This window comes from Mustela erminea, chromosome 12 (assembly GCF_009829155.1).
Source record: "Mustela erminea isolate mMusErm1 chromosome 12, mMusErm1.Pri, whole genome shotgun sequence".
NCBI lineage: Eukaryota > Metazoa > Chordata > Mammalia > Carnivora > Mustelidae > Mustela > Mustela erminea.
Genome location: NC_045625.1, coordinates 738,819 through 762,704, shown reverse-complemented (window position 1 = coordinate 762,704; position 23,886 = coordinate 738,819). Strand labels below are relative to the sequence as shown.

Here is a 23,886-nt window from a genome sequence, read left to right as displayed (position 1 = left end):
CGGGGACTGTCTCCGTGGTGACGCGGCGGATGGCAGGAACCTTGAGACCCAGGACGGAAGGCCCGGTAGGCAGGGCAGCGGGAAGGTCGGGCGGCGCCCAGCAACCGCCACCCCTCCGCCCTGCAGTCACGTGAGCGTGGCAGTCACATGACCGCATCCCGGTCCCCAAGAAGATGGGCGCTCGGCCGTGGCCTGCCCTGCGCTGGGCCCTGACCCTGCTGCTGGTGCTGGGGCCGCGCTGCCTGGAGGCTGGGGGTGAGTGCGGGCCCGCGGGCATCCCCCCATCCCGCCCTGCGCACCCCTGCGCTGAGCACCGCACCCCTCCAGCCCCCAGAGCCCCGGAGAGCGACTTCCAGGAGGGCTACTTTGAGCAGCTCCTGGACCATTTCAACTTCGAGAGGTTCGGCAACAAGACCTTCCCCCAGCGGTTCCTGGTGTCAGGTGAGGTCACCCCGGGGGTGTCGCGGGCCCCGGGGGTCCTGCCCCTCGCCTCACCCACCCCTTCCTGCCTCCGCCCGACAGAGAAGTTCTGGAGAAAGGGCAAGGGCCCCATATTCTTCTACACGGGCAATGAGGGGGACGTGTGGTCCTTCGCCAACAACTCGGGCTTCATCCAGGAGCTGGCGGCTCAGCAGGAGGCCCTGGTCGTCTTCGCGGAGCACGTGGGTGCTGGTGGCGGGCGCGGGCCGGGAGGGCGGGCGCGGCGGGGGGGGGGGGGGAGCCCATCTCAGTCCCGCCGCCGCCCCCTGCAGCGCTACTATGGGAAGTCACTGCCGTTCGGCGACCGGTCTACGCGGCGCGGGCACACGGAGCTGCTGACGGTGGAGCAGGCCCTGGCCGACTTCGCCAGGCTGATCCGCGCTCTGCAGCACGACCTTGGGGCCTACGACAGCCCCGTCATCGCCTTTGGTGGCAGGTGGGTCCTCGCCCTGCTGCTGCTCCCTAAGCCACGCAAGCGTGCGTGGCCCCTGTGGGGCTTGGAAGTCTCAGGGCCTCCCGGGGGCACCATGGGGGCTGGTGCTGGGGAGGCCGGGGTCCTGGCCGCCACGGCCCAGCCCCCCGTGTCTCCGCCCAGCTACGGGGGGATGCTCAGCGCCTACATGAGGATGAAGTACCCCCATCTCGTGGCCGGCGCGCTCGCGGCCAGTGCGCCCGTCGTGGCTGTGGCCGGCCTTGGCGACTCCTACCAGTTCTTCCGGGACGTCTCAGCAGTAAGCCAGGGTTCTGGGGCCCCGGGGCTGGGCCAGGCCGTGGCAGCCGCAGCCACAACCCTTCTCTCTCCAGGACTTTGAGGGCCAGAGTCCCAAGTGTGCCCAGGGCGTGCGGGACGCGTTCCGGCAGATCAAGGACTTGTTCTCGCAGGGAGGTGAGGAGGCCTGTCCCCTTCCCCCGGCCCCTCCCTTGGCCCCACCCACACCCAAACCGCGTGGTCCCGCCGCCTCCTGACAGCCTACCACACGGTCAGCCGGGAGTTCGGCACCTGCCAGCCACTGTCCAGCCGGGAGGACCTGACCCAGCTCTTCGGGTTTGCCCGGAATGCCTTCACCGTGCTGGCCATGATGGACTACCCGTACCCCACCGACTTCATCGGGCACCTTCCCGCCAACCCAGTCAAGGCAAGAGGCTTGCTCCCGACACTGGGAAACGCGGGCAGGGATCTGGGCAGGGCAGTGTCCGAGGACAGAGAAGTGCCCGTGGGATGGCCAGTGCTGGACGGCCCAAGAGCTCGCGGCCACTCTGGAGCCCAGGACCAGGGCAGGGTCAACTGGGAGGGGGGCCGTAGGCGAGCGGGGGTCTTTGGTCGGCTTCCCCAGGTCGGCTGTGACCGGCTGCTGAGTGAGAGCCAGAGGATCAAGGGGCTGCGAGCCCTGGCTGGTGCGTCTGCCCCTCGGCCCTGCGCCAAGTGTCGGGGGTGGACATGGCTTGGGGGCGCAGGCCACGCGGAGGCGAAGAGCACCGACGTTCCCAAGCAGTCAGTCCCTGGCCCAGCTTGCGGGGAGGTTCCGTTCCACAGGTTCTCTGAGAGGCCTTGGGCGGGGGCGGGCAGCACTCCCAGCCACGCCCTGCCCTGTGTGCGGTGGGGGGCCATCGTGGGGGGCCATCCTGAGGGGCGCAGGAGCTGCCCGCACGGACCCCAGGAGTTCCACACCTCGCTGGGCGCCCTGGCCCCTCCAAGAGGCAAGGTGAGTGTCCGGCCCCGGCCCAGCGCCCCTGTCCGCCAGGGCTGGTGTACAACTCCTCGGGCACCGTGTCCTGCTACGACATCTACCAGCAGTACCAGACCTGCGCGGACCCCACAGGCTGCGGCTCCGGCTCTGACGCCAGGGCCTGGGATTACCAGGTATGGGGCTGCTGGCCGCGTGGGACTGCCCGGACGGAGGTGCCCGATGCGGTCCCCCACCCTCCTGACCTCGGTGTGGGGCATCCCGCAGGCCTGCACCGAGATCAACTTGACGTTTTCCAGCAACAACGTGACAGACCTTTTCCCCGAGCTGCCCTTCACGGAGGCGCTCCGCCAGCAGTACTGCCTGGACACGTGGGGTGTGTGGCCCCGGAGGGACTGGCTGCAGACCAGCTTCGGCGGGGACGGTGAGGCTCAAGACGGAAGCCCCCTTCCCTCCGCCCCACGCAGACTGGGCTCCCCGATCCGGCCCCGTCCCCACCCGCATGTTTGTCTCTTGCAGACCTCAAAGCTGCCAGCAACATCCTCTTCTCCAACGGTGACCTGGACCCCTGGGCAGGGGGTGGGGTGAGTCTCAGCCTGGGGGCTGCTGCGGGACGCTCGGCTCTGGCCAGCCTGGGGGCCGTGCTGGACGCTCCCCGTGGGTCTGCCAGCCTGCGCACCTGGCTTCTGTGCGGCCTCCACTTTCCCTCTCAGGTCGTCTCCTCCTCCCTTCTCTGGTTCTTCCCCTTGGACCTTTGAGGGGCGGCCAGAGGGAGGCGGAGAATCACGAGCGGACTCCCCGCTGAGCACAGCCTGATGGGGCACGACTCCACGACCCCAGGGTCAGGCCCTGAGCCGAAACCCAGAGTCAGACGCTCACGGACTGAGCCCCCCAGATGCCCCCTCCCCTTGGTGTGAACTGACCGCTGGTGCCCTAAGCTCCAGCTCTCCTTCCTGACGAGGCAGCTCGAGGCCAGGCTGTCCCTGGGAGCTCCTGCTTCAGCTGCACCCCCGTGGGGACACAGCCCCCGGCAGGCCGCAGCGGGTGGGTGGGATGCAGGGGTGTGTTGGGCCGAGGCCCACGGCCCAGCAGATGGACATCCTCCGACAGATCCGGACTAACCTGAGTGCGTCAGTCCTCGCCATCACCATCCAGGGGGGCGCCCATCACCTAGACCTGAGGTGCGGTCCTGCCCGGGAGGGGTGCTGCGTGTGGCCTGGACCAGTTGGCCGATGGGCCGGGGAGGGCCAGGGCTCAGCCTGCTGCCCCACTCAAGCCCCCTGCCTGCTCCTTAGAGCGTCTCATCCAGAAGACCCCACGTCTGTCCAGGAGGCTCGTGGGTTTGAGGCCAGGCTCATCCACAAGTGGGTGGAAACAGCCAGAGGCGATCAGCGGCGGCAGCCGGCCCAGCGTGGGGGACTCGGAGGTTGAGTGCTCCCCAGCCGACGCCCAGAGAGGACTCCAGGGGAGCATCTCAGGGCTGTGGGGTGAGCGGCTGCGGAAGCGTTGGGCAGCCCGGTTAGTGCGGTGTGGGCTGAGGGAGCAAACGTGAACACAGACTAGCAAAGCAGCCGCACGGTTAATAAAACAGAGCCCTCAATTCACGTGTGGTCTCGGCATGGTCGGGAGGGCCCCGCAGCCAGCCCAAGCGTCTTTCCCAGCACCCTCTGCAGCCGTGCCTCTGGGGGACCGGGCCTGGGGCTGCAGCTCCTCCTCTGCGGCGGGGCACAGTCCCTATCCCACCCCTGGGCTCGGAGAGGCAGGTGTATGGCAATGGGAGGTGAGGTACCGAGCCCACTTGGGAGACAGGCTGCGCACCCCGTTCCCGGCGCAAGAGACCAGGTGTCGGGTCAGGAGCACATAGCAGCCCCACGGGCAGCCAGTGGACACGTGCAGTGTTGAGACAACCGGGAACACGGCCAAGAACCCAGGTCCTGCCAGGCACTGGGAGCCTGGGCCGCCGAAGGCACCGTCCACTAGCAGGGGAGACCCTGGCAGCTCAGTGTCCCAGAGAGAGGATCTGCGCCTGTGAGGCTACCTGGTCCCAGGAAACAGGGTCCCCCAGAAACCAAGGTTTGTCTTTGGAAAAGCGCCCCAAGTCAGGACTCAGGGGTGAAGTGGCAGGCTCCCGAGACCAGGTGGCGGGGCTACAGGGACACCTCCACCTACGGACACGGAGCCCAGGACGCAAACATCGCCGGGATGAGCAAGGGCAGGGCATCAGGTACCACAGGAACGTGGACTTCATGTCCACGCTGGGTCCCCAGGCTGCTGGTCACAGTGGGAGACCTGACCTCCGAGCACAGAGTGCGAGGTGTGCCGAGACCACAATGGCTAGACCCCGACCCCAGCTGAGCACACACAGTCTTCCACACAGCAGAGATAAGAGCAAACCTACTTTTATGCTGCCCAGAAAGTCCATTCTACCAGGTGGTCCGGGAGCAGGACGCACTCGCCCACCCGCCCCTCCCGCCCCTTCAGGGCTGGGGGAGGATCCCTGAGTCCAACGAGTAAACGCCACAGCCTGCCAGGTGCCCGGACTCGGAGGAGGTCACAGATGCCCTCAGACCCTTGGGTCCGGGCACATCGCAAGCTCTGAGACCACTGGCTGAGTCACATGTTGGGCTGTCCCTTCAGCTCTGGTCACTGCCACGATGTGGGGGGTACCCAGCGTACCCCGGGGAGATGACCAGTCACCTGGGATCGTGAAGCCCGGGCACTGGCTGACAGTAAGACATTCAGGTACAAGGAATGTGAGTCATGATTCCAGTTTCCTCGGGAAGCAGGAGGCTCCCCTAGTGGACGGGACCACCGTGATTCACGGGGCTGACATTATAACACCATCATCGTAAGAGGCTCACACAGGATGCCCAGTGGTCCTGCCCACCAGTGAGGCCCTGAGATGCTCAGGCCCGGGAACCTCTGGTGTCTCCATTCACCCAGGCCTGGACCACAGGCAGCTGGCCGACTGGACACTACAGGGCCATAGGCCAAGGACAGTGGACTGACCCAAACCAGGGGTCTACAGACAGGCTTCCATAAACAAAAGACCTGGGAAATGCTGGGGTGGGGCCCACGGGGCAGTCATGCCCCGTCCAGCGGGGCCCAGATGGGCAAGGGGTGGGCCTCGGTGTTGAACACGAAGGCGTCCAAGCTGAGCAGGCTCGGGTCGTCCGAGAAGAGCAGATACAGGTACTTAAGCGTCTCCCCCAGAAAGAAGCTCTCCATCTTGTCCCTGGGCTGGGGGTTGAGGGGATCCTGGACGTTGCTGATGGAGGAGTAGCCGCCCGAGGGGACCTGCACAGGGCCGAGACGGCGGCGTCCGGGCTGCGGCCACAGCCGGCTCCCTACACGGGCTCGGTCCTTGGGACGGGACCAAGGGACACCCCAGCCCCGGAGCCCCAGGCGCCCCCGACTCCGGAGGCCACGGCGAGCCTGCCCCAAGGGGCCGGCGGGGCCGGCGGGGCGGCGGGCAGGCAGCTCACCCGTGTGTACGCGTTGAAGCTCTGCAGTATCTCCCAGCCCCAGTCCTGGTACTTGGGGTCCCCCGTGAGGCGGTGCAGGTAGAACAGACTCTCCACCGTCTCGGGCCGCAGCAGGTTGTGCCTGTCGGCCGGCTGGCGGGACACGGGCTGAGCTCAGACACGGCCCCGACGGCGCCCCCACACCCAGAGCCCGGCCCCGGCTCACCTTGACCTGCACGTCCTTGCGGTCGTTCTGGGGATACAGGTTAAAGTGCACGATTTCGGGGCTCAGCCCGGTCTCCATCTGGCGGTTCATCTGGTAGCAGGTGTCCATGAGCGCCCGGGCCAGCTCCATGTGGTCAGCGGGCAGGCCGTGGTGGGCGCCCAGAGCCAGCGTCCCTGGCAGGAAGCACACCAGGTGGTCCTGAAATCAGAGCGGGTCCTCACCACGGCGGAGTCTGTGGCCGCGGGGGGGGGGGTGGCGGTGACACCGGGGATGGTGCCTCCCGTGTCCCCAGGAGTCAACGAGCCCGAGCGGGGACGTCTCAGGGTCCACTCGGGCAAGCGACTCAAGTACAGGCCCAGCACGCGACGCTGCACGCGAGCAGTGGAGAGGCGGGGGAAAGACACCGCCTCCCGGGGAGCAGACGCTGACCCGGGTCTCCCCCCTCCCCCACCGACACCGAAGGGCTGCCGCAGGAGAGTGAGGGTCCCCAGGAAGCGGTGGGGGTCGGGGAAGCGGTGCCCGGGACCCAGGGGGTGCAGCCAGGGACCCAGCGCAGACCCTGGGTCCCCCTCAGCTCCTCCTGCCGCCCCCACCCCAGCCCAGGCCACGACCCAGGCGCATGCCCACGGCCAGAACTTCGGGGCTTTCTGCAACGTCCTGGCTCACAAATCGTTCGCAGCTCAGGACACTGCTGGGGGGGCGGGGGGAAGGCTGAAGCCCCGCCCACCCGGGCCGGCTGGAGCGCAGGCTCACCATCTTGGCACTGAACCGGCCGTGGGCGAGCTCCCCCACGAAGGCGAGCTTTCCGGGCTCAGACCGGCGCAGCAGGTGCCTTCGGATCCCCTCGATGGCTTCCAGGTAGTCTTCCAGTAACCTGGGCAGGGCGGCAGGCCCCGTCAGCTCAGGCCAGCCAGGCGCACGACCCCTCGCCCCGGCACCCAGGAGCGGCCGCGTGGCTGTGAACCACCCAGCACACCTAGTGGCTCAGAGCCCCGCCCTGTCTGAGGCGGCGCCAGGCTGGCCCGGAGCTGGGGGCGTTCCCCTCAAGCGCCCCGAGGGACGGCCCGAGACCGGCCTCCGCACAGCCCCCGGATCCCGGTGTGACGCCCCGGTCTCTGCCCGCAGCCCCGGGGGTTCTGGGGGGCGTCAGCCCCAGGCTCCATCGTCGGGGGGTTCCGGTTCCCTCCCGGGGGGCGATTCTGCCTCCTACACCATACAGTGCAGCCCAGGCGGCCCCGGCCGCCCTCTGCTGGGGGGCGTGTGCACGGTGGCCTCCTCGACCGCGCAGCCGGTGAGCTAGGGGCCCCTCGGACAGGCCCCGACCGCGGGCCCCGCCTGGCGCTGGGGAGCCTGGGCCTCGGCGACCAGCCAGGTCCCCTCCTCCTGGACACGACGGCTGTGCCTGGAGGAACCACGCTCCTCGCGGAGGGGCCGAGCGCGGGCCGGCACGGCGGCTGCCCGACCGGGACCCCGGGACGAGGGGAGCCACGGGGAGCTGCGGGGAGCCCGCCCCCGCCGCGCGGCAGAACCCGGCCTCACTGGGGCTCCTGCTTTCCGCCCTGGACCCACTGCTTGAGCAGGTACTCGTAGTAGCTGTCGGCCCGGGCGCCCAAGGTGAACACGCCCGGGTGGGTGAAGCGGCCGCTGTGCGTGTCGATGAACATGGGCACCAGCCCGTCCTTCTTCCCCGGCAGCGAGTGCACGCGCCGCGTCACCTCCTCCGCGGCCTCCTGCGGCAGACGACGGGAGAGCGGGCGTGAGCGAGGGGGCGGGCGGGCTGCACAGAGGGGCTGCATCTGCTCGCCCCACCCCCACGGGACGGACCCGCTCCCCGCCGAGGAGGGAGCAGGCCGCCGTCCCAGCCTACGGCGCCCCTTGCCCAGCTGCCGCCCACAGCGGCTTCTGAGAGGGACCCAGGCCCCGAGGGAACCCGGTCCGTGCCCGCACGTGTGGCCGCCCCGAGGGCCCCACTCATCTTGCAGACGGCGGGGACGGGGGATGGGGAGGCCGAGTCCAATGACCGCAGGCCAGGCCCCCATGACCCCCTGCCCAGGCGCGGCCGGCTGCTCCCGCCGGCTGGAGGGAAGGCAGGCACGTCGGCTTCCCGCCCGGGCTCGCGGCTCGCCGCCCCGGGGGAGCTCCTGCGCACGCTTCAAGAGCCAGCCCGCCTGGGCTGCTCCGAGCTCCCTGCCGGGCCCCGACGGCACCTCTGCTCCCGGGCTTCGCGTGCATTCGGTCACCGCGCCCAGGAGCCCACGCGGGGAGCCATTTGCTGGGCTCCGCCAGACGCACGCGCCCACGCCCACCCACAGAGTCCTCTAGGGTCGCAGGCCACCACGGAGACCCAGCAACGGGCACGTGCCCGGCTGACGCCCCAGGAGCAGGACACACGCGGAGCCGCTGGACTAGGCGCCGCCGACGGGACGGCCGCCACGCTGTGGACAGGCAGGGAGGGCCCCGCGCGCCCCTGTCTCCCCAGGACACCCATGGGGCCAGCGAGTGTCCGGAGAACGCCACACCCAGAAAGCAGATCCGCGGCCACCCGAGGCAGGCCCACCGACAACGCGCCAGCGGCCACGCAAGAGCCGGGCCCGAGCGTGGCGGGAACCTGCTCCTGGGGGCGCGCCTCTCGCGACACCCGCGTGGGACACAACCCGACGGGCGGGGCCGGCCAGGACCTAGACGGCTCGGGCCCCGTCCACGTGGCGGGGTACCGCTGGGGGCGGGAAGAACATGTGGGACTCGCGCCACGACACAGACGTAACCCGTGGGCACCTTCCCCGCGGATGCGAACGTCCCTCTTGGGACCAAGCCCAACACGGGCGGCCCGGGCCGCAGAACCTCACCGCGCGGGACGATCAGAACCGAGAGCCCCCACTGCCCCACACGCACGGGGCACAGGGCTCGCGGCCGCGGCCCACTCCGACGGGGAGGAAGTCGTGCAGGCGTCAGAGCTCGCCCACGGCTGCGCGGTGGGGGAGGGGAAACGCGGTGCCACGGACAGTGGAGAGTCACTATTTCACCCCAATCACGGCTCCGTGTTTCTAAACAAAGGGAGAACCGCCGGCACGCCGTGCCGCGTCCCGAAGCCCCCCTCCCCCACGGCGAGGAGAGCGGCTCCGCCAGGCAGGGCCGGGGACCTGCTGCCAACAAGGGCCCAGGACGGGCGTGCGGGTCAGGAAAGCCCCAGCGCAGCTCCCTGCCTCCGGCCGACCTGGCTGGACGCGCCTCCCTGCGGGCGCCACGGCCCCCGACCCCGCGGCATGCGCGAGGCGGGCGGCCGGGACCCCGAGGACACACACCTGCTGCAGGGCAGGGCCGGGGCGAGGACTCAGCCCCCAGGTGCCGACGCGACGCCCCGGCCTCTGCTGTCCCCGGCCACCACGAACCGCGGGGAAGGGGAGAGGAAGGGAGAGGGGGCGTCCCGGGCGGCGCGGCCCCTCCGTACCTGAAACTTCTTATTGCCCGTGAGGCGCGAGAGCTCCCGGAACTCCAGCTGAATGCTTGTGACCTCGGCCACCGTGCTGTCCGAGGTCCAGCGGGGCGGGTGGGCGGCCCCGGTGCCGATGTTCACGTCGGAGTACGGGATCTTGGAGGGCGTCTGGAACGCAGGCATGAGCCGATTCCCAAAGTCCTCCTGACGCGCAGCACAGCGGGCAATCAAGCTTCCCTGCCGCCCGGCGGACGCGCCCCCGTCCCCCGGTGCCAACCCATCCCCCGTTCCTGTCCAGTCACGCGACGGACACGGGACTTTACTGGCCCCGCGCGGCCTCCACGTTCCGTGGCCACCAAACCAAGCTGGCCCTGGGGAGCTCCGAGAGAACGTCCCTGCAAGCCGTGGGGACGACAGGCAGGGCGACGCCGCTCACGCGCGTGTGCGCCAACAAGACTCCGGCCCAGGAGCGGGAGCGCTGGGGACAGACCCCTCCCCACCCCCCCGCCCCAGATCCCGGGAGCCGAGTGACAGCCCCTCGCACGCCCACGCTCACTCGGGCCCGTCCTCCGGCGGGCGCCGGGACACTCACAGCCTTCTTCAGGAAGAGGTCGTCCCCGGACAGGTGGTAGGCGCTCAGGAGCCCCCCCAGGATGCGGATCGTGCTCTCAAACAGGTTGACGTCCACGTCCTTCTGGAACCGCAGCTTCTTAGACACCCACTTCCTGGCCTCTTCAAACTCTGTGACACGAAACGGTGTGGGGAGGGGAGCGGGTCGCGGGGCCTAGCGCGCCCCCGTGACCTCTCACCCGGGGGCCCCGTGCATTCCCGCGTCTGTCTCTCTCCCCCGCCCCCCGCAGGCTCGCCATGTCCGGTCCCGGGAGAGGGGAGGAGCCCCCGGGACTTCAGGCGCAGAGAAAGGGAGGCCGCGCGCGCGCAAGGACGGGCCGTCGACTGCAGACGGTCCCGGCACAGAGGGCCACGTTGAGTGATTCGGCGGGAGCCTCGGGCCTCCTCAGACAACTTAAAACACGCCTCTGAAGTCCCAGCTCAGAAATAACCAACGACGCGTGATCCCCGGGCCACCCGATCTCACGTGAGGGAGAGACGTGGGGCGCGGACAGCCATTGGCATCACGTGCCGCCGAACGCCACAGGGCCCCTTCAGGCTGCGACAGGGGAACCGGCTGGAACCGGCCCTGGACGCCGGACGTCAGGCGGGAAAGCCACCACCCATGCCCAGCGCGTCCGATCCTGCCCCCACGAGAAGGGAGCGCGCGCCAGATGGGAACAGCAGCGTTTCGGCCCCCGCCCCCAGCTCGCGCGCCCCAGAGTCACCCCAGGAGAACTTGGCCGCGAGCGAGGGAAGGAGCGGGTACCTTTTTTCAGGCCCAAGATCCACATGGTGTCCAGGGCGTCAATCAGCGTCAGGCCCAGGCCAAACCACTCGCTGAAGGACCTGGACACAGGTTTCAGCTCGTCGTGGCCCCAGGCAAACTTGCGGTACCCGGCCCACGCGTGGAGGAAGGCGTCGATCACGGCCCTCTGGCGCTCGTTCGGGGAGGCTGGAGGAAAGACAGCAGGTCGCCAGGACCGGTGCCGGTCCGGGTTCAGACCGGGCCCCTCGGCAGCCCCACACGGAACGGGGTGGGGGAGCAGCAGCGGACGCCGCCCAAGGACGGGTCCTCACGGCTGGACGCAGCTGCCAGGGCGGCGAGGCCTCTGGGGCCAGCACGGGACAGCGTGGTCTCCCGTGTGCCTCTGCCGGGGGCCCGGGGGCCACACGCTGAGCGCCCGATGGCTGCGCCGTGCCCTTCGGCCTCGGGAGCGTCGGGCGTGCTGGTGGCTGCCGACCTGGACGGGAGCGCCTCGTCTCCCCGGTGCCCCGTCGCACCTCATCGGCCCCGGGCGTTTTCGAGGACGACCTAACGCGCAGCAGGTGCACCCACGGCCGCCCTGGAGCCTTTCCGGGGTGCCCTCGCGACTCGTGTGGGAGACGAGGTTTCTGCCCTCCACACCGGGGAGGACGGGGCACGAGTGACGGAGCCACCACGTGGACACAACCGTGCGTGTCGATGGCGGCACCGCACGTGGGTGTGGTCTGAGGCCATCCGTGTTGACACCCGCGGCGCTGCCGTCTGTCCTCTAAGCCACACGATCGCTCGGCGTCCCCCACACGTCCCCCTTCCTTCAGAGGCAACAGCAATCGGGACCGGAGGGTCACAGCCTGGGCCCCAGACTCGCTGACCTGGCACGAGCCCCTGCTCCACCAGGCCCATGGCCCTGGCCGTGAGCGGCCCCGCCTCAGCTCTGCACGGGCCTCCCGACACGCCTGCGCCCAGAAGGCCCTCCACCCCGGTGCCACCGCGTCGGACCGCGCAGACCTGCTGGGACCCGAGACGCAGAGGGGCGGCTGCGTCCCCACGTTCCCCAGGCACCACCCCCCAACCCCCGTGGCACAGACTCAGGCTGGGAAACGAGTCTCTCGCCCACATGGGCGACCGGGGGCTGCAGCGATGGGCCGCCAAGGAGCCCCGTGTCCTCTCCAGGCTCTCAAGAGATCTGCGGCCTGCCCGGGCGTCACGGGGGACCAGCACTCGGAGGGACGGCAGGTGCTCCCCCGCTGGGCGTCCACGCGCCCTCCTCGTCAGAATGTCCAGGTGAGGCCCAACAGGGTGCCCGTGGGGTCTTACCTGCCTGGTTCTGAATCCTGGGGGCCTGGGAGGAAGGTCTGGGGGGCGCCTCCGCCTTCCTCGAAGGAAGTTCGGTGCCCGGCTGCGGCTCAATCACCGCTCCCCTCCAGCTTCAGGGAGAGAAGGAGGAGCAGTCAGCCAGCCTGCGGGCGGAGACGGAAACGCCCCCGGGTCCCGGTCCCCCGGCGGGGCTCCCTGCTGCCCGCCACTCTGGGCAGGGCGAGCAGAAGGCTGGTTCTGCCCCCCGCCCCGGGTCCCGCCCTGGACCCTGCCTGCTCTGAGAGCAACGTGTACCTCAGACGTCGCGCTCACCCTCCTCCTCTTTGGTTTTCAGAAAACGCCAGACACGCGGGCTTCAGCGTTTCTGCACGTCCAGCCCCGTCTCTGACGCTCCCCGTACCTGACCACCGTTCTCCGTGGGTTTCCTTCCCGACGCGCGTCACCCACTGCCTCGTCCCTCCACTTGGTGTCGTCCTGCCTCCTGTCCTCGGAGCCTTTACCGGGGGCTCGAATCTGCAGGTTGGGAGGTCCCCGTCGGAAATGCCTTTGAGGCTTCTAGATAAAAACAAGAATCACCCGTGAAAACAGCTCAACTGCCTGTGGGCTGCCTTTCCTTTCCCCCCCGCCGGCACGCTCCCCGCTCAGGCCCAACCCCGTGGAGTGTGTGAACCGGCTGGCAGCACACGGCCCCGGAGGAAATCCCTTTTGGGTCTCATCACGACACGCAGATTTGGCCGGGAGATCCCGACTCGCCATCTCCCGGCCCTGGCCGACAGGGATGGAAGTGTGCCAACGGGCCGGCGCAGCCCTGGATGGCGGGTTGAACTCTTGGCCCGGGATGCTCCCAGGCTGTCACAGACCCTAAAGGTAGCAAGAGAGGGTCAGGACCACGGCCCCGTGCGTGGAGACGCAGAGAGAACACGGCCGCGGGCCCGTGCCCCGGGACTCCTGCGCTTCACCCTCGGGATGCTGTGGCGAGGGCAGGGCGCCGGGTCCAGGGACGGAGCACTGGGGCCGGGGAGCAGCCAGTGCTCGACAGAGGGCGGGACGAGGCGCCTCCCCCAGAGGACGGGAGGAAGGCCCCTTGGGAATCGGGAAAAACCTCTGCTTCTCAGCGTCCACAGGATCTGTGACGACGTTCACGACTGACGTGCCCGGGAGAAGGGGGTCTGGCCGAAACAGAGCACCGAGGCCGACCCAGGTCTGGGGGACCAGTGCTGGAGTCCGAGCAAGAGACAAAGTCCAAGTGGCCTCCACGAGGGGCTCCCAGTCCCCAGGCCTGGACCAGGGGAGGTGTGCATATTAACCCCTTACCGTCCAGGCCCCTGCTGGACACCAGAGACTGGATCACGGACCTCCCCACACACCTCTGGAAACGTGTCTCTCCGTGGGGAAACACGCCAGGCTGGCTCTGCCTTCCCAACCGTTAGGGCGGAGACCGGGTGCGAGGGAGGGACCAGAAAGAGTAGAAGAAACGCCCGCCTGCCCTCCCTACGAGGGAGAACACCCGCTTTTTCACACACAGCTCCCGAATGAGACAGTTTGGAGCGTGGCCTCCTGCGGCTCCCCAGGGCAGCCCCACAGGGCCCGGCCTGGACAGATCCCGGCCCCCTGCCCTGTCCAGACCCGCTGAAGCTTCAAGTCCCTGAGCAAGCCCAGCTCCCCGGGCCTTGGGCACTTTCATCCAACTCCAGCCCGGCTCTCCTGACCCTGCCCAGAACCAGCAGAGTCTCCCAGCGGCTTCCCCGACCCCGGGACCGGCGCCAGCCTTATCCCTCCCGGCGGCGACTGCTCTCGCCTCGCAGGAGGTTCGCCTGCCTGCCCCCGCCAGCCCGCAGCTCCTCGAGGCAAGGGACGGGTCCGTTCTGCTCGCCGGCAGACCCAGGACCTGGCGCGCCAGCAGGCGTTCCACAGGAGCGAAGCAGAGAGTATTCCTCTTTCCCGCCCCAAGGGTCATCCTACGGGCCCAGCACAAGGAGCGTGACGCTCAGACGTCACCCAGACGGGGACAGAGAGAACTCTTCCCCGTCTACCCGAAACGCCACACACTGTTCCCAGACGCTGGCGGGACGGAGCCCGGGGACGACCCCACGTGTAGGTCCCCCGACGTACCTGCGGTAAGAGGCCCGGGAGGTCCTCTGCTTTCCGCGGAGCTGGCAAGACGGGCGGGTCCGCTGGTCTCCTCTTCCACTCCTCCGCGGACCGGCCGTTCCCCGCTAAAGGAGAGAGGCGGTCTTACCCCCAGCAGCCCACTCGGCCCCGAGCCGACTCCGAGCGTGTGGCGCAGCCCGTCGAGACCGGCGAGACTCCTCACGAGAGGACAGCGTGAGCCCCGGGGAAAGCCCTGGAAACGAATCCGACGACGCCAGAGGAAATCCAGCCTTTCTGAAAGCCCTTGGTAGCGCCGGTCCTTCGCCGGCCCACGCCCACACGGACGTGGCCTTCAGCTCTTCCCTTCCCGGGACCACAAAGCGTAGGGAGCAGGCCGCGGCCTTGAGCCCCGCAGCCGCTCCTCAGCCTCCGTGCTGCAGGCCAGGGCCCCCCCAGAGACATTCCCCAGCATTCCCCACAGGCTCCCCAGGTCTCCGCCCGGGGGCCCCTTCCAGACCCTGGGTAAGACGTGTGCGCAAGTTCCCCGGACGCGTCCGGACCGGGCCTGCGACCTCCCGACCTCCATCTCTCTGCGAGGCCCAGGGCCTGGAGGTGCCGGGACTCAGCCAGACGCCGAGCAAGCCGTCGCACCCGGGGAAACGCACAGCCACCTGCCAGCCCCACAGCCGCCAGCGCGCTGCCCCTCCACCTCCCGCTTCTGGCCCGTCGGCCCTCGGGGACCCACGCAGACCCCCGCGGGGCGCTCGTGGAGCCGGTACCTCGCCACTGGTCAGCCACGCTGGCGTAGGACAGGAGCCCGCAGAGCATCAGGAACGTGAGCAGGAAGAGGATCACGTTCCGCTGCAACCTCGACAGCTGCTTCCACTTCTGCGGGACGCAGGGCAGGGAGGCTCCTCACTGAGAGCGGCGCGGCCGCGGCCCTGCCCACCCGCCGCCAGCCCCGCGCGCCGCCCCCACGCCGCACAGCCCGCGGCCCCGGAGAGGCGGCGGCAGGCCGGCCCCGCGCGCCCCGGCCCGCTCCCGGCGCCCCGCGCCCCGCTCCCGGCGCCCCGCTCCCCGCGCCCCGCTCCCGGCGCCCCGCGCCCCGCGCCCCGCTCCCGGCGCCCCGCTCCCCGCGCCCCGCTCCCGGCGCCCCGCTGCCCGCGCCCCGCGCCCCGCTCCCCGCGCCCCGCGCCCCGCGCCTCACCCTCCAGCACGAGCGCCGCCGCCGGCTCTTGCTGCCGTCGTAGGTCCGGCCGGCGCTCAGCGTCACCGAGACGAAATCCCGATGCGGCGCCGGCGGCGGCGGCGGCGGGTACATGACGGCGGCGGCGGCGGCCCCGCCCACTGGCGGCGTCAGGAGGCCGGACTCCGACCGGGGCCCGGGACGTCGCGGGTCCGACCCCCGCGGGCCCGACCCCCGCGGGCAGCCATCGCGGCGCCGTCCACACCCCGCCCATCGCGAGCGCGGCCAAGGCGCCTGCGCCGCGCCCTCCTCGCCCCACTGCGCCTGCGCCCGCCCTCGCGGCCCCGGCGCGCGCCTCTGTTTACGTCCCACTGCGCCTGCGCACGACCTCCCGTGCGCCGGGACCTCACGCCCTCCACGTTTGCCGGCCCGCGCCTGCGCCCCGCTCGCCGCCCGGCGCCGCCGGCTGCGGGGCTCGAGTCCCGGTCGCGGCCGGACGGGCCGGCCCAGAGCTAGGTGAGCCGCGGCGGAGTCGGGGCAAGCGGGGCGGCGGCTCTCCGGGGCCGTCCCCGGGGCGAGCTGGCCACGCTGGCCACCCCCGCAGCCCGCTGTGCGCGGACGCGCGGAAGTGCGGAGCGGGCCCGCGGCGCCGAGGAGGGTCTGCGGGGCTCCCGGGCCCGCGGTCCGGCTGCGGCCCTTCCGCGTGGGCCTCCCGCGCGGCACCGTGGCTGAGCCTGCCCCAGGGCGGCGCTCGTGCCGTCCGGTCCCCCTGCCTCCTAGAGGCCGCCGCCGCGGGTCTGTCCCCGCACCCAGCTGGGGGCCGGCGGTGCCCGAGCGCATCCCTCCCTGCACGTGCGGTCGGCGGGAGCCCCGCCCCGGAGCGCTGGGCCGAGGGACGGGGCGGGTTCTGGGCCCACCCCCGGGTGGCGGGCCCGCGGGCTGGTCTCGGACGGCCCGGAGGCCGGGGGGAAGAGCTGGGCGGGGGCACGAGGGGTCCCCGGGGCAGCCCCGAGCAGGTGCAGCCGCGGCTCGGCGTGTGGGCTCTCGCTCCCCGGCATGGACCGAGCCGCGGCCCGCGGGTGGCCGTTCCGACACGCGCTGCTCAGAAACCGCGCTCGCCGGGCCGGGGACGCATCAGCGCGTCCTGAGTTTATTGGAAAGGCGCCCTCCTCCCCGCCCCCAGCCCGGGGCGCACCCGGGAGTCCGGCAGTCCTCCGTGGAGAAGTCAGTGGCGTGACGGCTGGTCCGGGATTCGAGGCTCTCAAGGTGGCCTGAGGGACAGCATGGTGGGGAGGGCCCGTCCTGCCTCCTGGGTGCGCAGTGGGCACGGGGACGCACCCCCGGGGGAAAGCCCTGCGCGGCCCTCCTCGCGTTCCTGGTCCGGTGGCGCCCCCCGATCCTGTGAGCGGCGAGTCCCGGGGCGCCAGGGCGGCTGCCCCGGCCCCGCCCACCTCCGTGCGGCGTTGGAAACGGCTTGTAAAGGTGTAAGGAATTTAAAATAAACCGCGCCCTTCAAAGCGAGCTGTTCCGCAGTCGTGTTTCCAGCGGGTGTAGGAAGGAGGCGGCAGGGCCGTTCAGCTGCGGAGGGGAGGAGCTGCAGCTGTGGGCAGGACCCCTGACCCGGCGGGCCTTCCTCCGTCCGGGCCCCTTGCTTGGCTGTGGAGCAGCTGAGAGAAGGCCCCTGAGGCACACGCTTCAATTCTGAGGTTTGCGGGGGACCGGCAGAGCCTGGGTGGAGCAAAGTCCTTCTCTGGGCTTTGGGCGTGGCCCTGCCCTCGAGCCCAGGTCGGGTGCCTGGACAGGTCTACCGGCCGGCCGGCAAGCCGCTGGAGGCGGCCGCTGCATCTGAACCCCTGGGGCGGGGGGAGAACGTCCTCCCCCTGGGGAAAGCACAGCTTGGGCAGGGGTGTGGGCTGCCCTGGGCGGGGAGGGGCCAGGGCCGGGCCGGCTGCAGTGCATGCTGCCCTCCATCTCAGTGGGGAGGGTGGGGCCCCCATGTTGCTCTCTGGAGGGGGAGGAAAGCGGGCCGGGCCCGGAGCAGCAAGGCCAGGCAGGCGCTCAGGGCCAGGGCCTGTGGGTTTCCCCCGGCCTCGGTCAGGGTGCTGGGGTGCGGTGGGGGGGCCGTGGGCGCAGGAGCAGAGGCTGTGCCTCCTGCCGGGAACCCGGAGGAGCCTGAGCACCCAGGTTGTGGCAAGCTACTGGCCAGCCGGCCGGGGGACGGAGCTCCCTGGCCGGTTATACCTCAGCTTGATGAACCGCCTCGTGAGGCCGCAGGCGTGGGGCCCACTGGGTCGTGGGGGAAGCGCGTAAAATTCAGCAGCCCGAACCCACCCACCGTTGACGTGGCCGGGGGGCCGAGGCGTCCAAGGGAAGCTCAGAGGAACCAGCTTCAGGTGCGCCGGCTATGTGTGGGCTGGGGCTCGTGGGAGGGTGGGGGCTGGGTCCTGACCCGGTTCAGCGGCTAGAGGAGGAGGGAGCGGGCAGCTCCTTGGCCGCAGGGACACTGGGAGAGTCCCCGCCCTGGTGGACTCTCCTGTGTCTTCTTTCTCGGGTCTGGGGTTCGCAGTCCGGTGTGTCAAGGCCAAGGCGTAGGCTCCTGGCCTGTTCCTCATCCAGGCTGAGCGAGACTGGAAATCCCCGCTGGAGTTGCACCCAGGCTAGTACCACTGCCGTGGTGTGATCCGATAGAAAGTCATTGTCACCACGTTGGTTATCACAGTGACAGTCCTTTTAAAGTGGGAGGTCCCCCCTCCTTAGCCTGGGCCTGTCCTGGAGGCCTGGGTTCCCAGGCTACAGCCCAAGGGCAGGATCCCTGTCCAGACCTGTCCCAGGCCCTGGCAGGCAGGACCCAGGCGGAGACGAGGTCATGCTGGCCAGGGACAGTGTGGGAGCGGGCGGGGTGACTCCCCTTCCCTCTGCAGCCTGAGGCAAGGGCGGTTTTTGGTGCCTGGCTCCTCCCCCTGGGCCAGGCCTGTCTGCTGGGGGAGAGGCGGCTCTTCCCAGGTCCCTGTCTGACTGTGGGACCTGTGGAGGGAGCAGCCCGAAGGGGATGGGGTGAGAGTCCAAGCTCCTAGTTGGGGTCTTCAGTCCCTTTTCTTCCTTCCTGCCCACAGTTTTAGCTTGGAACCTTTCATCTTTCCAGTTCTCAGAATTTAGAAGTTTCCTGACCATTCCTGTCCTGAGTTCTGCAGAGCCATGTTCTTCTCTGCCTGGGGTTACTCTCAGTGGTGTCTCTGTGCAGGCTCTGGTGATGTTTCTCCGGGACACCAGCCCGCAGCCGCTGGCATGGCGGCCTTCCGTAGTTCCGGTCTGTGTGACTCACCCCCTAGGGCCCCAAACTCTATATAGCCAGTCAGCTGGTCACGGGGACCCTGCCAGAGCTGGTGGCCCTCGCGTCTGGGGTTCACGTCTGGGTCTCTGAAGGCCCCCCCCATCCGTTCCCAGCGTGCCAGCTCCCCTGTGTTTCCTGTCCTGCCTTTGTTCTGCTGTGACAGTAGTGGCTTCTCCATTTCACGTCTCCTGGCGAGTCCCAGCCTAGTCCTGAGGGTCCCTGTGAAGGTTCGAATCCAGCATCTCGGGAGGAAGCTCCCAAGGGCAGAATCCTGCCTCTGGTGATCGTGCGTCCCTTGTCGGACACCCCGGGCACCTCCCACAGCCTGACCCCAGCTCCCCTCCCATTGCTGGCAGGATCTTAGGGCTCCTTAGTCGGGTGCAGACCAGACCGGCTGGCTTGCGCTGGACTCCACCCAGCAAGGACCTCACGGGGAAGAGGGGAAGAGGTTTCTGAGTTACGATCTCAGGGGAGGAGGCCAGACGTCTCCCTCAGGAGAGGAGGGGCGGATGCGGCCGAGTCCGCAGGCTCAGAAGGGTTAGACGAGTCCGGGTGTCCAGCTTCTGGGGCATCTGCATCCTAAGTGTGGGGCCGCTGGCTTCCCACCCAGGCTTCTGACCATGGCTGCAGCTAACTGTCCTTGAGGTCTGGCTGTCCTGAGTCCTCAGGCTTGGGCTCTTTCCAGCAGCCCTGCAGAGGATGCCACGGTCTGTGTAAGTGACCGGAGGCCCCACCTGGCAGTCAGTGGCTGCTCCTGGCCCCCGGGTGCTCCTTATCTCCCTGTCAGACGTGAGTGTGCTCAGCACCAGCGGGGCCCAACCCAGACCCCAGGCCCCATCTGACGGCCCATGTTCCCAGACCCCTCCCAGCAGGGGTTCTCTGGGTGGAGTTGGCACACGGGAAAGCTGTTGGGCTTCAGCACTGGATAGGATGGGGAGGGCACAGTCGGCCGGCCATGGAGCTGCTGGCTGGGGTTGTGTGCTGACCGCACTCCCCGCGGCTGGGCGGCAAGTCCTTCTTGACTGCTCCGCTCCATGTGCATCACACCCCTTCACCCTAGCCTTTCGGGACTGGGCAGCCTCAGGCAGCTGCCCCCCACTGCCCCAGAGGTCCTACAGCCTGTACAGCTGGGGGAGAGACTGCCCGGCAGTCTCTCCTCAACAGCAGACAGGCTGCCAGCAGCGCCTGGGAAAGCCTAGCCCACTCCTGACCCAGGAGGGTTCGGCCGAGGCTGACTCTGGTGAAGGACAGCGGCGGCTGGGGGAGAGAGACCCGCGTCAGCCCCGAGAGCAGGACCCCAGGAAGCCGGGCTCAGAAGCCAGGGTCAGTGGGGTTAAATGCCCAGAGAGATTCAAGGAGGTGGCCCATCCCCCAGAGGAGAGATTGCTGGGAGAAAATCAACAAGGAAGGCTCCTGGAAGTGAGAAATGTTGTTGCTGACAAAACCTGGGTAAGTAAGCTGGAAGGAGAAAGCGGAAATCTGCCGGAATATGGAGCAAAAAACGAAACGGGCGGCAGAAAGATACCGGAAAAGCGAACCAAGGGCCCCGTGCCTGTGTTTAGGGGACCCTTGTGTGCTGGGAGACACCTGCAGATCTTCTTAGAATGCAGACTCTGACTACTCTGGGGTTCTGACCTGCCCGCATCTCCCCAGGGGTGCTGCTGGCCCAACAGGCTGTACGTCAAAGCCAAAAGCAAAATCTTTTTAAAAAGAAATTATTTATTTGACACACAGCGAGAGAGAGCACACAAGCAGGGGGAGTAGGAGAAGGAGAACCAGGCTTCTCGCCAAGCAAGGAGCCTGATGTGGGGCTCGATTCCAGGACTCTGGGATCATGACCAGAGTGGAAGGCAGACGCTTAACCCACTGAGCCACCCAGGTGCCTCTGAAATGGACACATTCTTAAAAAGATACAAGTTTCCAAAACTTCTATCTGATGCAAGAAGAAACAGAAAATACCAGTATGTCTGTAAGGAAATCGGATTAGTGACTTGACAACCTTCCTCTGTTCTCTGTCCCCCCACCCAGAGTCTAGCCTCGTGCTGCTGAATTATACCCAAAATTTGAAGAACAATTAACCCGAATTCTTCACAAACTTTTTCAGAAAATAGTAGACGAGGAAACATTCCCCAGTTCATTCTATGAGGCCAGCATTAACCTGATACCAAAACAAGACAAAGATATCATAAGAAGCTACAAAGTGATGTCTATAATATAATTCAAAAATTCTTTACAAAACATTAGCAAACAATTCAGCAACATATCAAAAGGATTGTACGTTGTGACCAAGTAGGATTTATCCCAGGAATGTAAGGTTGGTTTAACATCCAAAAGTTAATGTTATATACTATATTAGTAAAATTAGGTACAAAAACTACCCTGTGATCTCAATAGATGCAGAAAAAGCATTTTGAGGGGCACCTGGGTGGCTCAGTGGGTTACGCGTCTGCCTTCGGCTCAGGTCATGATCTCAGGGTCCTGGGATCAAGGCCCGAGTCAGACTCTCTGCTCAGCGGGGAGCCTGCTTCCTCCTCTCTCTCTCTGCCTGCCTCTCTGCTTGCTTGTGATCTCTGTCTGTCAAATAAATAAATAAAATATTTAAAAAAAAATTCGACACGACCCGACACCCATTCATCAGGATTCCTCCAGCTTCCTCCAGCTTCCAAAACCCACAGCTCACATCGCGCTTGACAGTGAAAGACAGAATGCTTCCCTTGGAAAAGTGGGAACAAGGCAAGGAGCTTTTGTCTAGTTCAGTCGGGCAAGAAAAGAAAGGCCTCCAGACCGGAAAGGAAGGAGAGCAGCCTGCTAATCGCCAGCGCGGCCCTGGGGGAGGTGCTCAGGCGCTGCGGCACTGCTGAGTGAGTGAGTGGGTTTGGAAGGATCCATGCTCCAAAGTCAATTTTTTTTTTTTAAAGATTTTATTTATTTATTTGACAGAGAGAAACCACAAGTAGATGGAGAGGCAGGCAGAGAGAGAGAGAGAGAGAGGGAAGCAGGCTCCCTGCTGAGCAGAGAGCCCGATGCGGGACTCGATCCCAGGACCCTGAGATCATGACCTGAGCCGAAGGCAGCGGCTTAACCCACTGAGCCACCCAGGCGCCCTCCAAAGTCAATTTTATTTCTATATATTAGCAGTGAACTAGGCCAGAAACAAAATTAAGGAAACAATTCCATTCATAATTTCATCAAAGAGAATAAATATTTAAAGAATCAATTTAACAAAATAAGTGCAAAACCTGTGCATTAAAATCTACAAAACGTTGCTGAGTAAATGGACCCGAAGGCTCGGTACCCTGAAGCTCATTTCCCAGAAGTTAATCTCTAAAGTCAGTGCGGTCTTTATCGGGTCGTAGCAGAAACTGACATGTGTATCTTTTTTTTCTTTTTTTAATAGATTTTAGGGACGCCTGGGTGGCTCAGTTGGTTAAGCAGCTGCCTTCGGCTCAGGTCATGATCCCAGCGTCCTGGGATCGAGTCCCACATCGGGCTCCTTGCTCGGCGGGGAGCCTGCTTCTCCCTCTGCCTCTAGCCTGCTACTCTGTCTGCCTGTGCTTGCGCTCTGTATCTCTCTCTCTAACAAATAAAAAAATCTTTAAAAAAAAAAAAGATTTTATTTATTTATTTGACAGACAGAGATCACAAGTAGGCAGGGAGGCAGCAGAGAGAGAGGGGGAAGCAGGCTCCCCGCTGAGCAGAGAGCCCGATGCGGGGCTCGATCCCAGGACCCTGAGATCATGACCTGAGCCGAAGGCAGCGGCTTAACCCACTGAGCCACCCAGGCATCCCGCCTGTCTGCCTTTAAAACATCAGGTGGCCTGGGCCACCTATGGGGGGCTCAGTCGGTTGAGTCTGGCTCTTGGTTTCAGCTTGGGTCTGATGTCGGGTCCTGAGGTGGAGCCCCGCACGCAGCAGGGGTCTGCGGGAGAGTCTCCCTCTGTCCTTGCCCCCCGCTCGCTCGCTCTCTCTCAAATACATACATATTAGAAAGAAGAGAGACAGGAAGGCAGGCAGGCAGGGAGGAAATCAACGGGCCTGAGTGAGAAGGTTATTTCTAGAACCTTGATTCTGGAGCACTGATCTGTGTGTTCGTGCCCAGACCACAGTGTCCTCACGACACAGCTTCACTAAGTTTTGAAATCCACTAGGGTGAGGCGTCTAACAACATTCTTTTCCAAGTTTGTTTTGGGTCCTTTGTAGTCACATACAAATTTTTTTTAAAGATTTTATTTATTTGTTTGACAGAGATCACAGGTAGGCAGAGAGGCAGGCAGAGAGGGGGGGGGGGAAGCAGGCTCCCCGCTGAGCAGAGCGCCTGACGCGGGGCTCGATCCCAGGAGCCTGAGACCATGACCTGAGCTGAAGGCAGACGCTTAACCCACTGAGCAACCAGGTGCCCCTTTACCAAAATGTTTAAAACTCCTGCACTTTGGAGATGATGCTAAGAAATGAAAACACAAGAGGCTTGGAGAAAATACTTGCAGAACATGTATCTAATACAAGACTTCTCCAGAATGTGTGAAGAGCTCCTACAGCTCAGTACTAAGAAGAAAATTAACCCAGTTCAGATGGGCAACAGGCCTGAATGGACGCCTCCCGAGAGAAAACCCACGTGAGGCCAGCAAGTGTGTGAGAAGGCTCACTGGCCTGAGGGACCCGGGAGACCTAATCAGAACCCCAGTGAACCACGTTTACGTTTATTAGAACACTCGCCCCACACAGAGAACTACCGAGGGCACACAGTTCCCACTAGTCTCTATAGGACAGTCACCAGGAAAAACCATATTATGGACCAGAAGACACGTCTCAGTGTGTGTGCTCTGGCCACGCTGAAATTACAGCAAAAATCAATACCAGGAAAATGTCCAAATATTTGAAAATGAAATGACGGGCTCCCACATACGCAGTAAATCGAAGAAGAAATCGCGAGGGAAACCGTGTCTTACTGAAGGGAAAGACAAACAGCCCATCCGAATCTGGAGACTCTCTAGCAGTGCTCAGTGGAAACTATAGAAATCCTAAAGTCTTGATTCTTACCTCAGAGGACCTGTGGGCCTGCCCCTTTCCATTCTTGGTCAGCGGTACCACCACGGACAAGGACCTCGTGGCCCACCTGCCTCGTTCCGCGTCTGTCACCCGCTGGCTGTCACCGGCCCATGGGTGACCCATAATGTACTGGCTGGTCGCTAGTTCTCCACATAGCAGCCAAGGGATCCTTTCTAAAAAACAAGCTGAGGGGCGCCTGGGGGGCTCCGTGGGTTAAGCTTCTGCCTTCGGCTCAGGTCATGATCTCAGGGT

General features: G+C 66.2%; 2 protein-coding genes across 5 annotated transcripts; one reads left to right on the top strand and one right to left on the bottom strand.

Annotated features, from left to right (window-relative positions):
• The first annotated feature begins 112 nt into the window (after window positions 1–112).
• DPP7 (dipeptidyl peptidase 7) lies at window positions 113–3,769 on the top strand. Of its 3 annotated transcripts, none has more exons than XM_032306165.1 (13): window positions 124–255; window positions 328–441; window positions 523–662; window positions 753–916; window positions 1,076–1,211; window positions 1,285–1,366; window positions 1,450–1,616; window positions 1,815–1,968; window positions 2,223–2,341; window positions 2,433–2,589; window positions 2,685–2,749; window positions 3,276–3,346; window positions 3,461–3,769. In XM_032306165.1, exons 1-13 carry the CDS (start codon window positions 174–176, stop codon window positions 3,594–3,596), a joined length of 1,587 nt encoding a protein of 528 aa, XP_032162056.1. In that variant the 5' UTR covers window positions 124–173; the 3' UTR covers window positions 3,597–3,769. The 3 variants fall into 3 exon arrangements, with proteins under 3 accessions (XP_032162058.1, XP_032162056.1, XP_032162057.1); XM_032306166.1 differs by having other exon boundaries at window positions 125–255; window positions 1,815–1,875; XM_032306167.1 differs by lacking the exon at window positions 3,276–3,346 and having other exon boundaries at window positions 113–255.
• A 779-nt stretch (window positions 3,770–4,548) lies between these two features.
• On the bottom strand, window positions 4,549–15,479 carry LOC116569824 (endoplasmic reticulum mannosyl-oligosaccharide 1,2-alpha-mannosidase-like). Of its 2 annotated transcripts, none has more exons than XM_032306154.1 (13): window positions 15,279–15,479; window positions 14,851–14,959; window positions 14,093–14,196; window positions 12,381–12,535; window positions 11,981–12,090; window positions 10,667–10,852; window positions 9,881–10,029; window positions 9,304–9,492; window positions 7,395–7,585; window positions 6,609–6,729; window positions 5,856–6,053; window positions 5,651–5,782; window positions 4,549–5,462 (listed from the first exon to the last, which is right to left on the bottom strand). In XM_032306154.1, the coding sequence occupies exons 1-13, from the start codon at window positions 15,390–15,392 to the stop codon at window positions 5,250–5,252; spliced, it is 1,971 nt and encodes a 656-aa protein (XP_032162045.1). In that variant the 5' UTR covers window positions 15,393–15,479; the 3' UTR covers window positions 4,549–5,249. The 2 variants fall into 2 exon arrangements, with proteins under 2 accessions (XP_032162045.1, XP_032162046.1); XM_032306155.1 differs by having other exon boundaries at window positions 9,304–9,456.
• Window positions 15,480–23,886: the final 8,407 nt, after the last annotated feature.